The sequence below is a fragment of the Rissa tridactyla genome, chromosome 3, assembly GCF_028500815.1.
Source record: "Rissa tridactyla isolate bRisTri1 chromosome 3, bRisTri1.patW.cur.20221130, whole genome shotgun sequence".
NCBI lineage: Eukaryota > Metazoa > Chordata > Aves > Charadriiformes > Laridae > Rissa > Rissa tridactyla.
In genome coordinates, this window is record NC_071468.1 from 107,325,547 (window position 1) to 107,341,834 (window position 16,288).

The window sequence follows — 16,288 nt, forward strand, 5'->3', positions numbered from 1 at the left end:
TAATAGGTCCAATAATGGAAATCAAGAAGTTAAGAGTGTTTGGACAGAAGCTCAATTCCAGAAATCTCAATAAGCTCTCTCCCAAAGAAAATTTTCAATTAATATGCCTATTGCTATAAGGAATTTCTATAATGTGCTATAAGGAACATAAAACTTAAATATAGGCCTTTTTGAGAAAAGAGTATAAAATTATTTGGTTTCACCATACTTTCTAGAACAATACTTGAGCTCAAAAATAGATACAAATTGAATAAATTAAAACTGGTTAGCATTAAATGGTACATTACATACATGAAATACTGGACTTGATAACTGAACAACAAGGTGATGCAAGACAGCTTATGTAGGGAAAGAGAGGTAAATTCTTTAAAATGTTTCATGCTATTCCACACAGCACAATATTCTTTAAGGAAAAAAAAATTGCAATCAACTCATAAATGCTAGAGAAAGAAACTTGTTTCGGTTTTCTTTACACGAGACTTCAGACAACTTTCTCAGATTCTCCTCTGCAACTAGCTAGAAAATTACTAAGATGACTTCAGAATTTCAGGACTGATTACTGATTTCTCATTTTCTCCATGGATCACTGGCAAGGTGAGGAATTTAAATCCAGCAAGTCAACCAGAGAGTAAAAAGTAATCAAAAAACAGGCCAATACCATTTCAGTACTCTCTCAGTCAAAGTACCCACAATCATTTTCAGTTTAGAAAAAAGGAAAAGCTCTTTATTACTCTACTTATCTTCTATAATTGCCTTTAAAAGATTCACTTAAGATTTGGGAAAGAAATTCAAATTTTAGCACTTTCATTTCAATCCAAAAGATCTAGGAGAACCGAGCAACCCCGGAGCCTTCTCTCTAACATAGCCACAAGATTGAGCAGCAGAAATTCACATCTCTGCAGCTGTCCACAGACGCAAGAAGTCTGAAACTCACTGCCTTATTCTTATATTGGATTGTATTTCCTGAAAGAATGGTCTAATATTTACTAGAAGAAATAATATTTATACCAATTGACAGCAGAGATTTCTTCCTTGACAGAGAGAAAAAGTACTCCCTTCCCCAAGTAACGCAAGTGGATTTTTCAAGCCTCATGACAGAAAGTCTTCACACCTGCCTCGCCTAGGAAAAGCGGAGCTCCTTAATCTCAATGGCTGTACACTTAGTGTCAGGTTACACAAGGAACGTTACTACTGTTTCTGATGAGATATTTAGATAAGAACTTACTCTGTGCTCATATCTGCATTAAACATATGACAAATAACATTGTATATAAACTTCAGCTGCAATTTTAAAGAGAGCTTGATGCTGACATGATGCTGTTTCGAAAGACATTTACTTCCACTTTCAAAAGCAAACATATAAAACAATAAAAAGAATGAAGCCTAAAATAACAGGAATATATTTTATTTGCCATGCTTTGCATTAATCAGGCAAGCAATACTTTTATTTTGCTGCTTTTCTTGACATGAATGCAAAAGTAGACTTCTAACCAAAATGACCTAAGGATATGAGACAAATGAGGTACAGGTAAAGGCACATTTTTGAAAAATGCTTGTGTTGACAATTCCAATTTAAAGTGTTTATACACAGCTAGATGTTCAATCTTTGCACATTCAAAAAATATTGAAACACTTAAACAAGTTTATCATGGTTAGAAAGGACTCACTTTTATTGTAGCAGGTTGCTAGTACACCTTTATCTGCAGGACTGGTACTAATGTGCCAAATTTCACCCACTTGATGAAGGAGAACGTTTTTGTTTATAATGTTGTTTTCATCATCAAAATCTATGATGTGAATCTGCAAATACAATAAAAGAGAACATTAGGGTTTCAAATGTTTTCCTGTGGGTCTTAATTATACACGAAGACTGCACAGGACAATTTAATGAGAATTTTATAACCGATATCTACTTTAATTAATTGTTATACTAACAATTTAGTACATCATTGATTTCATGCAGGATATACCTGTCTAGAAAAATACAAGCCATTTCCCTGTTTTGAGGAAATACCATGTTTATTCTTCTCATTTTTGCAACTTAAAGCTTGAAGGTTTTCATTTTTCATTTTGTGGCTAATAGTAAGTCAGTCACTCGCATTGCAATTCAACACTTCTTACAGCAATAAACAGAAATAACAACACTACAATCCTTAGTCTAAATGTCTGCACTAATTCTGTATCCACATCATCGAATTCAAACATCCTATGAAGACAGGAGGGGAGAGAGGGAAATGACTCTCATTTGAAACAAATACTCTAAACCTCATTAAGAAACTTTGAGAGTTCAGCACTCGCATATCTGTACCAATTATAAATTTTTAATACTTTTTATACTATGTGGGGAAAAAAAGTTGAACTGAAAGATTAAGAAAACCAATAATGTTTAAATACATAGAAAAGATTTTTAAATGACATACAGCTAGATTTGCTTTTTGTGTTTTCGATTTTTGTTTGTTGTGGGTTCATTTTTAAATAGGTCTTCATTACTCTCATTTTTCCTCCCTTTTTTTAGTTAGTTGTTTTACTATAGTTGCCTCATAAATCGAAGAAATTGAGAAAGATCCTAGCCTGGCACAACATACAAAACTAATTTTACTCATGGGGCTAATTCCCCTAAGCACAACAGTGAACAAATACATTCTAGAAGATCCACAATTTTTAGAGAACTGTATCCTCATTAACAATTCGTTAGCAAAGTTGGGTGAACAATGAAAAGAAAAAACCTAAAGATATCCTATCATAATGAATTAAGTCTACTGAATTAACTACCAAATCACTGCACACATCTTCGCTACAAAGTATTACAGAAAATTAGTTAGTGCAGCATAGGGATACCATCAATGAGGATATAGAAAATGGTACGTGTAAGTAAGCTAAGTCCACACAGAGAACTTTCTCAACATGACTGCAGTGGAACGGTTAATGATACATGTCATCATAACTCTTGTGGAACATGATCCTTGTAGAAGACATCTTGTTAGAAGTGACCAGTTTTATTACCAGTAACTAAACAAATGAGTTACTGACCTGCTTTAATTACACGAGGAAACATTCCCACTGAACACAAGTTTAAGTACTGAGGAAAAAGTAGTGAGATTTGAATGAAAACAAATACCTATTTAGTTCTCCTCAAAATCTGCAGGAATTACTAATTGCAAAGGAAATTACTAAGGAAGGGAGACTTATACTAACCCATTTCAACACAAAATATCTCTTTTTCTTCAATTATGCAATCTCCATAATTGATTTTCTTCTATCAGGCACTCATGGGCAGCTGAGACAGGAGAAGTGTTTTAGTTCGCCCAATGCCCTGCTTTGTGCCTATACAATGCCATGCAATACAGTAAACCATGAAGTCTTTTAGGTTCTAAAACGCACGACTGAAAATAACTTGAAGAGTTATGAGAATGAGAGAGATGAGAAAAGAATAAATGACAATGCATCAAACTAAGAACAGTATAGAAAGCCCCAGTTTAACAAGGAAAGTACTGAGGACAGAAGTTACAAAACTATGCTGTGTAGAACACTGTGCATCAAAGAGAAACTACTTAAACAATTTCCAGCAAGTTATGAGGACCAAATGCCAAGTACTGCAACACCGTTAAAATGTCAAATATTGACAGAATATAAAATCTTACAAACATTTTCCTTTGCTTTTAAATACCAGTATTAATAGCAAAATATTTTCACCAGATCTCCTGTGAATGCCTAAATTGCTTCATACAGCAATAAACTTTAATGAGGCAGAAGCTACTGTGTCAGCTGTACAACTACTGCTCTTTCATTTGCACTATACCTGTCCATGACCAGAAGGGAAGAAATCATGGTGCTGCTTAAGAAACCTCTCACTGTGCAGTGCTTTGTCAAGCACTAGAGGTTGCAAGCCAGCTCGTAAGTTAGGTTAGGTAACTAAAAAAGTTTTTAAGCAAATCTAGAGAACCTAGTGCTGAATGAAGCAATAATGAGTTGCGGCCTAGAGCACTTCATGGGGATTAGCAAGTAGCTGAGAGGAGCTGATGGCCTGAGGCACAGCTAAAGGCCAATAACTCCCAAACATTTGTTAATACCCTAGGAAGTGTCCTGCATTTCTATTATTAATGTTATTTATCAGAAAAAGAAAAGCATACTCAATAGAGCTGAAATATATGTAAATATTTCTAAAACTCGTAGTATATGCCCAATCAACTTACTAAAACAGAACATTTAAATTATTGAAGATCTGCTGGATATCAACTGATAAGTGACAATCGTTATCCAACTACAATTTTGTATCAGGATTAAATTAGTTGAACCAAGATGTAAAAAAAAAAAAAAAACACACATAGAAATCACAGTAGAAAACCACATAATAAACAAATGTCTAAAGAAATCCAAGACAGCACAATCAAAAATATAATTGTGTGTATTTATTCTTAACTAAGTTTGGGTTTGCCACTTTTTTGTTACTGGCCTCAGGTATTACCTGAAATGTAACAAAATGGAATGCTCCATCCCCCTTATGCCTTTGAATATTTTTTTCCTTGAGCCTCATCCAGTATTGCCATTGAGTAACAAACTCAAAACCTCAGTGGAAATTGACAGGTCACATCTCCCAGAGCTATGGTTCTGAGTTTGGTTTCTGCGGTCCATTACAGACCAGTTTCAGCACAGTGACTGTATCCATTCTAGGGGCTTCTGTGGCGGGTCTTGGTTAACAGCCAGACTCCCACCTAGCCACTTGCTCTCCTCAAGCAGGGGAGGGGGAGGAAACAGAAAGAATAGGAATGAGAAAGCTCATGGGCTAAGGACAGGGAGATCGCTTACTAATTACTGTTGCAGGCCAAACAGGCTTGACTTGGGTAAAATTAACTCATTTGTTGCCAATTAAAATAAAAATGTAATTACTTTTTTGCGTAGTGGAAAGAAAAGACAAATTTTAAACCAGCACCTCTCCCACCTTTCCCAGTCTTAACTTCACTCCAGACTCCTCCAACCCCCTTCAAGGGGCACAGCAGGGTGTGGGGCCGTGGTGGTTATGGTCAGCACATAGCGTTTTCCCTCCGATGCTGTTTCCATCTCTCTTCCTCTGTTCCAGTGTGGGGTCTTCATGGGCCATGGTTCCCTCAGGAACATCTGCCTGCTCTGGCACAGGTGCTCCACAGGCTGCAGTGGATACCTGCTCAAGCACAGAGCATTTTCTGTTCCTCCTGACATTGGTCTTAACCTCTGTCATTTCCTCTGCTGTTTCTCAGTCTTTGTTCCCTCCTCCTCTTTCCAGCCAGCATTTTCTCACCTTTCTTAAATATTTTCAGAGGTGCCACCAGGCTGACTGGCTCAGCTGTGTCCTGTGGCAGGCTCACTGGAGCCAGCCATGTCTGGCACAGGCAACCCCTGACTTCTCACAGATGCCACCACTGCAACACCCCTGCTACCAAAGCCTTACCACCTGCACTTAGTACAGCTTTCCAGTTCTTCTGGCCTCAAGATCTTCTTTCAGTATGAAGGTATTTACTGAAATTTAGTCACACAAAACAAAATTGCTGTGCAACTAAAAGTACTGTACTCTTATCTGCAGAAGAGACAGTCCAATAGAAATTGAGCCACAAGAGTCACTCAAATTTTAGTTTAAATTGTTAAACTTATCATCAGAAAGGACACAGCTGATTGCCAACAATTAATAATGAAAAATCCAGTTTATGAAGCTTCACATACACAGAACTGTGCGCGTAGCCAGAGTCCCATTAGAGGCAATCAAGGCTTAAAGACTTTTGGTTTACTTTGCATCCCTGTGGTTTAAAGATGCTCCAGAGAATCTACAGATATAAATTAACAAAAATATGGCAGTTCCTTTACTAAACCAATCTGATTTAGTCATACAATTTAGAAGAGTAATTTAATTTTCAGAAAACACACAGAGTTTTTCACCTACATTTCTTACTGACACCTTTACATTCTACTCACAGAAGTTCAAATTCAACAGGGGGGAAAAAGGACGAGGAATAATATTGGAATAATGTTTAAAAAAAGAGGAAAAAAGTTATATCTGACATTGTACAGAAAAATTACCTGATTATCATATCTAAGAGACTGCGTTCCAACCAAAAATCTTATTGCATCCGTTTCTGCTGTCTGAGGTGTTAAAGCTCGTGCCTAGGGAAGAAGAAAGCTATTAGAAACGCCCAATTAATACAATTGATTAATTTCAGCAAAAATCTTGAAGCTTACATATCAATTCTCATTTTAAGCATTACATTCTTACAATCTGCAGACTTTCCTGCCTTTATGTCTATTTTGCTTAATACATTTTTAGTGCAGTTTCTCACATTTGTGAGGTGCGTGGAACACACAGGTGCTAAATACATTATCTGGCCTTCATTGTAACAGTGATAACATTCAATATTATAGCAGTTCTTCCAAACTAATTCTCCTTTACCAACTGAAAAAAACTCCTTAGAACAGTGGACAATTCTTAAATACATTAGCTACAATATCCAAGAAAGACGATGTTATTGCAGAAATTTTCAGACTAAAGATGCTCGCATAACACTGAATTCTTTTTCTTGCCATTAACCACCAAGTTGAGAAGAAAGTTAAAAACCAAACTCTTTTTTTTCCACACCAGGCCACTAGAGACAAGAATTGCCTGAATGATAGGAGAAATAATTTGTTAATAACCTATTGAAATTTTGTCATAATCTTATCATTTTGTTGTATTATCGTTAATGCGAACGCTAGGCTCTCCGGGTTGCTTCTTCAACTTGCACCAACCACAGTCTTGGAAGAAGCAAAACGAAACAGTTAAGGGCCATGGGAGACATTGAAGAATAAAGTATAGCTTGAACTAAACCCACAATTGCTAGTTTGCAGTAGTCATTAGTGCAGACTCTCTTGGCTAATTTTGAATAAGTGGGAGGTAAACTAACACTCAAAGGCACTTTTAGCAATTCTAAGCTAACTGTGAGGAATATCCACTACTTTCCATGCAAAAGATACCCTAATAATATTGTTCAATATGAATTTTTTGTCAAAACAGAAAACGAAACCTTTACAATACACATCCTATTTGGCATAAAATAGTTCAGATCTCTTCAGACATTAAAGCCTGTATTGCAAGCAAATACTTCAGAAGAATTACAGGTAACAGTTGAATGGCCCTTCCTACTAGCATGCTACCCTGCTGTGCAGCTAGCTAATGATTACATTCTGGATTCAGGAACATTTGTCTTCAATATAGTCCTGTTTGAAACTTATTTTAAAATTAATATGAGAAAGAAGACTACAAGCTTGGAAGGGAATATTTGAAATCCATTATATCACAATACATAAATTTAGAACAATTTAATTCTAGAATAGCAGCTTGAAGAGATTTGATTTTTCTTAAATACGGCAAAGCAATCCAAGCCCTTGTCTGGCAGTAACAATAAAAACCAACTAATTTTTCAGAATAAGCTCTGAACTTGTACAGAGCAGATACTTCTTATCTTGCATCTGAAATGTGTGAATTAGACAATGTAATATTTTGCTTAAGATTGAACATAGGAAGTTAAAAAATGCAATGAGTTTGGTAAGTATAGGCTAGTAGCATAACATTTATATAAAAAAAACCAACACTAGAGAACATGATTCAGTGAGTAGTTTGTGTTCAAAACATACTCAAATGCAGATCAGAGATCAGTGTGAATCCATCCTGATTTGTTTGTACTCTCCTATTTATGCAGCACTTACCTACAACAAGCCTAGACAGTGCTTCTGATTGACAGAAACAACTAAAGTTCACTGAGAAGATTGCAGAAAAGCTTTTCTTTTGTCTTGAACAGAATTTACATTTGCAGATCTTTGGCAAGAGCTCCTTTTCATTTCAGATATGCTTTCAATTATTTTGAAGAAAACACTAGAAATAAGACAACAGCTATGTATCTCTTTCAATCAAGCAAGCTTCTCTTGTTTCTATAAGTCAAACAGAAGAAGAGACCTCCAGGGCCTTCAATAAAATAAAGAAATAAAGGGGTTTTTACCCCTTTTAAAGCCTTTTGAGTAAGTCTTATAGTGCTGCTTTCAAAAATGCATTAGGTTAGACACAAAGTGCCCAAAATAAAATTATGTCAATGCATGTTACTCTATCCCTTCTTTAAAATATTTTAAAGTTATTTCCCATTTTGCAGAAAAAAAAAGAAAAAAAAAGCCCAAGAAAAATATTTAAACATATTTCACAACAAGAAACACACTACTGTTTATTCTCTGTCATAAAAAACTACAATATCCACAGAATACAAGGTTCAAAATCATCAAGCGTTCATAAATCAGGAAGATCTGATTCATGATAGAAATAACAGTACAATGGACTGTTAGTTGTCTCCTGCACAAAGATATGTCTAATTTTGTCTATTTTGAGTTACGTTTAGAGAAACAGAAGTTATTTCAACAGGCTATGAAGACACTGACTAACCCTTGTGAAGAACAACATAACTGACTTTGGAGTGCTGTCGAAATCAAGAAGAGTGCTTTAAGTTTGTCATCTTGTACTGTAATGTGTCAGAGCAGGTTGCAAATAACATCCTTCACAAAAGCCTCCCGCCTCATGACTGCAGCTACTAGATATAATAGACGTTTATTTATGCAATGCAAAGGGCATGCAAAAACCTAGAATACAAGTGTGGCCAATAGCAATATAAAGACAAAGCAGAAGAAACAGCAATCATTGTACCAGAATGCAGGAACAACTAACTGGAGACCTGGCATCATGCCTATGTCTACACCAAGCTCTGTGTGATGCTGGGCAAAGACCACCTTCTATCTTACTGTGACAATTTAGACCATCTGCAGAATAATAAAAACCTCTGAGAGAAAGAAATAGAACAGAGCCTGCAGAGAGAAGGGACCTTGACAACAGCAAGAGATGATCCAGAGGAACACAATTACAAACCTCAAAAAGATAAAGAAGGTTGGTTCAAAGTGCTTTATGCAACCATAATGCACAGAATCTCACACTTTGTTCATAAGTTCTCCTGAAACTTTCCTTTCTCCATGTCTTTTGAAATACCAGTCAAATACACAAAATCTCTTTTTTAATTAGACTTTTACTACTTAGGGCATTAACGGGCAAAGAAAAAAGGATCAGTACTCCTTCAATACATATTTTGTCTTGCTGATGCATTGCACTGGTTTGGTATCAGCAAACAAGAAAACATACACTGACCCCAACATTTGAATATTTGCATTAAGTGTAATACAATCAAAAGAATTTCTACAACCCACATGTCAGTTGAAATTCATACAATCAATCTGTACTAACAAGCAGTGAACTTGCAATACAAAATGTAAAGGATACGGTATTTGGCTTGCAGTCTCCAAAGCAGAATTTCAAGTTATTTGACCATCTGCTTATGCTTAAAACCAGAAATAGTATACTGCTACTTGGGAGGGTGGGAACAGAGAAGGGAAGGGGAAAAGGACTGGCTTTGCTGATGCCTCATTCTGGAGGCAAAATACAAGGTTTTTTTCCCCACCCCTAGAGAAGCCCTGGGCTGATAGTGTCATGAGTATTATTTCTGCCTTCTGGCATAATTTCAGTTTCCAAGTAGGTACACTTTGATTTTTACTTAGGTAGGACAGCCTTCTTCTTCCCACCACAGTAGATACCCTCTATCATCAACTGTAATAAGCTGCAGTGACTCTATGAGTGAAGAGGCTGGCAGCACACATGCCCAGGTGCCCTTTAGTGCTCTCAGACAGCTGCTTTCTCCAGGTCTTTCGCAGCACAAGAATTCCCACCACTAACGTATTTAGTGCCCTGACCCTATTCCAAAGACTGACAGATTCTGTAAACCCTCACAGTAACAAAAACAACCCTCACACAAAACCTTGCATCACACAATCATCCTTAGAAATCCCACTTTCACACTGTCACTGTTCATTTACCATGTTACCATAATGGTAACAATCATCTTTTAATAGTTCCTTCAAGTTCATATAACTGTGTTTTCATTTTGACTTTAGTCTGTACTATACCTAACATTACGAAGATCCTGCTAATTGCTTGAGGGTCCTAAAAGACAGTTTCCGTCTAATCCACTTCATGTATTATGAGGATCTTTGGGGGATTATTTCAGAGTGTTTTGCCACTTAGCAATTTTTTCCCCCTAGTAGAACTTTAAAGCTAACAGTATGTTAGATTGAAGTTCCACAAGAACTCATCCCAACTGAAATGCTGCTCTCAAGAAGGATCCTGAAGAGAGAGACAGATAGGAAAACAAGTGAGAGAATAGACACTCAGCCTGGATTAAAATATACAGGATTGGAACTTATGGGGCAAGTAATCTTAGACTAGACAGAGGACCAAGACAAAAACTAGGAATTTCACTAAGACATTATCATGCAGTTTCTTGAACTGATTAAATTTTCAAAATAAATCCTCCAAAACCATCTTTAAAGCGATATCAAAATTATACCCTTCATTCTGTTTAGACCATTCTCTCTTATCGTACAAGAGACCAGAAAAGCTCTCCCAGTGAAGATGAGAGCTCCAGGGCCAGTAGGAGCTAGAGCATCCACACTTGCTCCACTCCCATACTCAGAGCACAGCTGAGGCTGAGGCAGCAGAGGTTTCCCCAAATACTGCACAAGGGGGACACATCATCCGATAAAGTCCCCTTTTTTCCCTCCTCCTAATAAATCTTCACCTGCCTTCTACTTGATCAAAGGTAGGTCAATCGAGGTATTCTCAATACATACTGATATTATACATATATACATGTCATATGAGAGCTGAGACCGATCTATTTCAGTTGGTATTTTGCACTGTTTTAAGACTCTTAGAATAAGAAATACATTTGGCTTTATGGAAAGTTTCGTCTTACTCTTGAAAACACGCAAGAAAGTCCTAAAAATCAATAGTCTCTGTTCAGATTCATAAAACCTCTTAATAGCTAACTGACAATACAGTATGGGCCAAGTATTGCTTATTCAATAAGAACAACAGGACCACAATGCACTAAAACTCCGACAAAGCATTAGTGCACTTTTTTTAAGCCTGCTTCAGCCAGACCCCATCTCAGGGTGCAGCTGGAGTTGCCCTTGTGTAGTACGGCCCTGCAGTCAGCTAGCAGGCTTTCTGCTGTCCTTCCCTCTTGCTCCTTATGCTTCTCCCTTGCGAATCTGTGTATTTTTGACATGTAACATGCAGTAGGGATATCTGGCATTCAGGAGTATTTGGCTGAATTTCAGCTCAGTATTGTGGTATCCCCAAAATCCATTAAATATGCCAAACACATGCTCCATAATTATCACACTCTGGAACAAGCAATATTCCTCCTCCTTCCCCCTATGATGCTGGCTAGCTTCTACATGCTTTTAAACAAGCAAGATGTAGGCTGTCCCCTCAAGAATCACAGTTGGCACTGCAACTGAGCCAAACACCTCTTCTGGAAAGCACCCCTCCATACACTTCTTTTCCAGGGGTATAAGCATCATCCAGTCAACCTTAAACTAAAGCCAGTACAGTATTTCCAGACATTTTCCAGGCATTCAGTAGTGCTTATACACCTACTCAGAACATCACTGTTCAAACACTCAAAGAATGGGATAAGGAAAATTGTGAATACTTGAAAATGAAGCCTTATTCAACACAGGGTAAACATACTGTATCCTCCAGGTTAGATAATAAACATAGGTCAACTCTACACTGGACAAGCAAGAAGTATGTAATTTCACTGACAAAAAATAGCACTTAGCAGTACCCTTGGGACCCCACTTACCACATTCTCATAATTCAGGATACTGGTGAAGCCTATCAAGGTTCCTTTTAGAAGAACAACCTTGTAGTATTGAAATATTGTGCAGTTACTGCTGCTTCCCTGTATCCATCATCATGATCCACAGTCACACCACTCGGTCCTCAAGCAGCATCTCGCATTTTCACTCACCACCTGTTCCCCTGTAATTTTCTCATTTTCACTAGAGTTGGATGATCAGAGCAACTATGGTGGGATATTGTCTTTAAAAAAAGTCACAAAAAGAATCACTCATCCTAAAATTCACACATATTTCGTATGTCTCTACAATGTTCATATGGCTCACAGACACACTGAAGAGATAAAAAACCCACCCTGGGAAACTACAGTTTTTGGGTTATATGAACTTTATAAACAGCAGAAAGAGTTACAGATGTCTAGTAAAACAGGGGAACTGATCAGGTCAAAACATTAACTAATCATGCAGAAAACTGACTTCATCATTAGTTTTAATCTTGTTTTGCTGTTAGATGTTTAACTCCCCTCCCCCCAACCCCAGCTAAAAAAAAAAATCCCCAAACCATTTCTCACTGTTACAAGGTAAAACTTTTTGCACAGCAGTTACACATGCTAAGCAATCATACATGGCTGTATAAAGGTTCAGGGTTTGTATCTTTAATTTCCATTCTCATGTGTTAGAACTGTGAGCGATGTGGTTCGTCTAAGTGAGACTTCCCTGTTACGCTAAGCCTTTTTTTGATGAAAACTGGATTCAAAAAGAGTAATATGTATTTGTTTATTATTCTAAGTTACGTTACTTATGCTGTTATATCAAAACACATTTTACACATGAAAATTAACATAAATTGTGCAGAAATCATTTTAAGTTAGCAGGTGGATAGCACCCTAGGAGGAATCAGCTTTATGTTGGGCCTGGCCACATTGGGTCAGATGGAAGGCATATCTGCACAAGTATGTTTTCTCTGGCAATGGCCACAGACAGGTTCTTACTGACTACTGGAGCCACATGTAGCTTCTTAGTCTGCAATCCCTCATGTAGCTTCTAGATGTCACGGTTTTGTGACATATAATTTTTATTCGTAACAAGAGTAAGAAGATCCCTCCCTCTTTTTAAATACTTTATCCTTTCATATCTCAACTTTGAAGAAGCTTGACATAGAGCTGAAGTAAAGATTGGAAATAACGAAAAAAAACCCAAAATCCAAACATAAGAAACACCAACAAAATTGTTTAAGCCAGGCTGAAAAATTTGTCTGAAGAGATGCTTTCAGTCACAGTGCTTCTGATACACACTGGAAAAAAGCAGTTGTGATGATGCAGCTAGCCATTACTATCTAGCAACACAGAAGAAGCCATGCTTAAAAAGAATAATAATCTTTCTTACTAGACCTGGAGACGCAAGTTGGAAAAAGCATACCAGTTTTAGGTTTAAATGTCTCCACCTGAGCCTTTTTCAGAAAGCACAGACATGCAATTAGTTTTAAAGCCACACTGGTAGTTAATGGAGATCAGAAATAGAACCTTCATCTCTATGCTCCTTTTCCGACTTAGCCATAAACCATCCTTTCTTTCCCCACTTTCTCTATAAATGATCTGTATTAACTGTAATTCCCTTGGATTACAGCCACTCTCTTAGCACTTTTGCTTTATCCTCCCACCAGACAGCTCTGTTACACACTTTGCAGGAAAAGAGAAGAGGTCTGTAGGAGATGCATGATTTGGGGAGGTCGGGGGACACAGATCCATGGGGGTCCCAGACAACACACAGACTTGCTTTCCAAAGTTCTTGAAGACTTATAGTTTCTTTCTAGTAGGTCATATATAATAGAATTTATTAAGTAAAGGATTTATACTTAAATCTCTTTTGCAGAATAGAATATAAGTTTATTAATTTTGAAGTAGGAGCTACAACCACCTCTAGCCAATCACAAAATTATAGCATATTATCAGACTTCAGTAGATTTAACATTTAGTAAAGATGAATACTACACACTACCTCCTATACAAGAGAAAAACCAAGTATACAATTTGCTAAGGAGATCTATTGGTATAGTCAGTATTACAGAGCATACAACTCAGTAGCCAGGACACCAAAACCTGCTAGAAAGAACCTTCGTATATTACTTTCTATGAGCACTTTGGTAAAGGTGACTAAAAGAGAAAGTGCATGCGTACATATTTATATTAACACACATGATGAAAACATTGCTCTGTGAGCTGCAGATGAAACACAGCGCCTCCTATTACTGCTATAATGGCAACGATGATAAACCAGCTGTTGCCAAAGAGAACACGTAACAGCTGTTCCCTTACTGTGGGAACAAATCATAGAATGGTTCCATATTTTAGGGTCTCTCTCACCCATACCTAGGTGGTTATTCTCCCAGAACTTGTAGAAACTTTATTAACTGAAAGACCTGCATTGCTCTATTAAGATGATCAATAAGATCCTAAGTTAGATGGTCCAACAGCAGTCCCATCTCCATGTAGCCATGAACACCAATATTATGGACAGATTTGTCCAATGGAACAAATGCACACGCATGGAACCCACAGCAAGAGACCCCACAAACATCATAGAATCATAGAATTGTTGAGGTTGGAAGGGACCTTTAAGATCATCGAGTCCAACCTTTAGCCTACCCTGACAAAAGCCACTTCTAAACCATGTCCTTAAGTGCCCCATCTACCCTTTTTTTAAACACCTCCAGGGATGGTGAATCCACCACCTCCCTGAGCAGTCTATTCCAATGTTTAATAACCCTTTCAGTGAAAAAATGTTTCCTAATATCCAATCTAAACCTCCCCTGACGTAACTTAAACCCGTTTCCCCTCATCCTATCACTTGTCACCAGGGAGAAGAGGTCAGCCCCCATCTCTCTACAACCTCCTTTCAGGTAGTTGTAGAGGGTGATAAGGTCTCCCCTCAGCCTCCTCTTCTCCAGGCTAAACAACCCCAGCTCCCTCAGTCGTTCTTCATAAGGTTTGTTCTCCAGACCCCTCACCAGCTTTGTAGCCCTTCTCTGGACACGCTCCAACACCTCAATGTCCCTCTTGTAGCGAGGGGCCCAAAACTGAACGCAGTAAAGTAGCTTTACAGTTGGGTAGAACGAACTAAGATTTGCAACTCATCAGAAACCATTTCATGCCCTCGCCTCACAGAAGCTTTTTTTTTTTAAAAAAAAAAAAATCTAAAAAGGAACAAACAACTAGAAGAATCTCTTTGAGTCTGTCCGTATTCTCCTGCCACCCCAGAGCAGGACAAAGACCTCTCCAGAGGTGGGCCAGGGACGGGTGACAAAGCAGGATTCCACCGGCCGAGCTGCCCACGGCTGTGAGGGGAGCGACCCCCGCCTTCGGCCCCTGCCCCCGCAGCGGCCCTGGAAACAGCAAGTTTTGGAACAGGGACCAACTCCTGCCCCCGGCTCAGCCGCTTTAAAAAGGCCCACCACCACCGGGCAGGTGCCAAGAACCACCAAGAGTCAGCGGTGCCACCGGTACCGGCTGAGGGGCCGCCGGTCTCCCCGACAGCGGGCCCCTCAGCCCGCCCCGGCACTCCCCTACCCACCACACCCCCAGCCCCGCAGCCGCCGCCTCCCCACAGGTAGGACCGTCACCCGCCAGCCCTCCTTCCGTTTCCCCCTGCACCCACCTGGAACTCCAGCCCATAGATCACCGGCGCATCGTCCTCCATAGCTGGCCCCCCACACGGTGCGGCGCACCCCCCTGCACCGCCAGCCTTTCTGGCCCTCGGCGCTGCCCGTCGCTCGCCGCTTCCGGGAGGTGCGTCTGCGCAGGCGCGCTGCTGCCCGCCCCGGCCCGCGGCGCAGGCGCGGTGGGGAGCGGCGCTCGGCGCGGTGGCGGAGCTGGGGTGTCGTCGTCGGGCGCGGAGGTGAGGTGAGGGGAGGGGAGGCGAGCGGGGCGGAGGGGAAGAAGAGCCAAGGGGAGGGCGGCTGGCGCGGTTGCTGTGCTGTCTGAGGGGCGCCCGGGTGCTGAGGCAGCCTCGGGGCCTCGGCCCTGAGGGAGAGGGGGCGGCGGACCCCCCCGGGCTGCGCCGGGCGGAGGCTGTGAGGAAGGCCGCGCCCACCCCCGCCGCAGGGCGGTCAGGGCCGCGGGGACCCCGCGGTGGTGGCGGAGGCAGGGCCGCTCTCCGGGAGCCCGGGGCGGGTGGCGGAAGCGGCGGTGGCGGCCCGCACCCTGCGCGGGCGGCCCCGGGCTGGGCACCCCCCGCTGGTGACAGCTGTCAACCGCCCTGCCCTGTCCCGTCCTTAAACGGGGACCGAGCTGGCCTTGCGAGTGGAACAGCAAATACCGTTTTGTCTTCGTTTGGTGGGAGGTATTTGCTCGTCAGTCCCAGTATTTTTGTGACGTGAAAAAAGGACAGAGAAGACTGTTTTAGGAATTAATTTATTCTGTGGGTAGATGTTAAATGAAAGATGTGAAATGGTGAAATTACTATACTTTTAAAGCAAGAATTTCAGTATTTTTATGGTACTTAGGGGCTTCGGGGTGACACCTGAGGAATACCTAAGTAATAAAACTAATACTTGTTTTGG

The 16,288-nt window shown here is 39.9% G+C and overlaps 2 protein-coding genes across 14 annotated transcripts in view; one reads left to right on the forward strand and one right to left on the reverse strand.

The window, feature by feature from the left end:
- EIPR1 (EARP complex and GARP complex interacting protein 1) overlaps nucleotides 1-15,535 on the reverse strand; it is a 105,777-nt gene extending 90,242 nt beyond the window's left edge. For 5 of the 8 annotated variants that reach the window (XM_054194153.1, XM_054194152.1, XM_054194156.1 and 2 more), the window contains exons 1-3: nucleotides 15,385-15,535; nucleotides 6,049-6,132; nucleotides 1,668-1,800 (exon numbers count right to left, since the gene is read on the reverse strand). In XM_054194153.1, the coding sequence (XP_054050128.1) occupies nucleotides 1,668-1,800; nucleotides 6,049-6,132; nucleotides 15,385-15,426 (259 nt within the window). In that variant the 5' untranslated portion in view covers nucleotides 15,427-15,535. Of the gene's footprint in view, nucleotides 1-1,667; nucleotides 1,801-4,930; nucleotides 5,159-6,048; nucleotides 6,149-15,384 lie in introns of all 8 variants that reach the window. The other 3 variants (XM_054194157.1, XM_054194160.1, XM_054194159.1) reach the window with 3 other exon arrangements.
- Nucleotides 15,536-15,548: 13 nt separating this feature from the next.
- The window catches only part of TRAPPC12 (trafficking protein particle complex subunit 12), a 51,787-nt gene continuing 51,047 nt past the window's right edge, over nucleotides 15,549-16,288 (forward strand). For 5 of the 6 annotated variants that reach the window (XR_008465249.1, XR_008465248.1, XM_054194147.1 and 2 more), the window contains exon 1: nucleotides 15,549-15,629. The gene's annotated coding sequence lies outside the window, so the exon portion shown is untranslated. The remainder of the gene's footprint in view (nucleotides 15,630-16,288) is intronic. The other variant, XM_054194151.1, reaches the window with a different exon arrangement.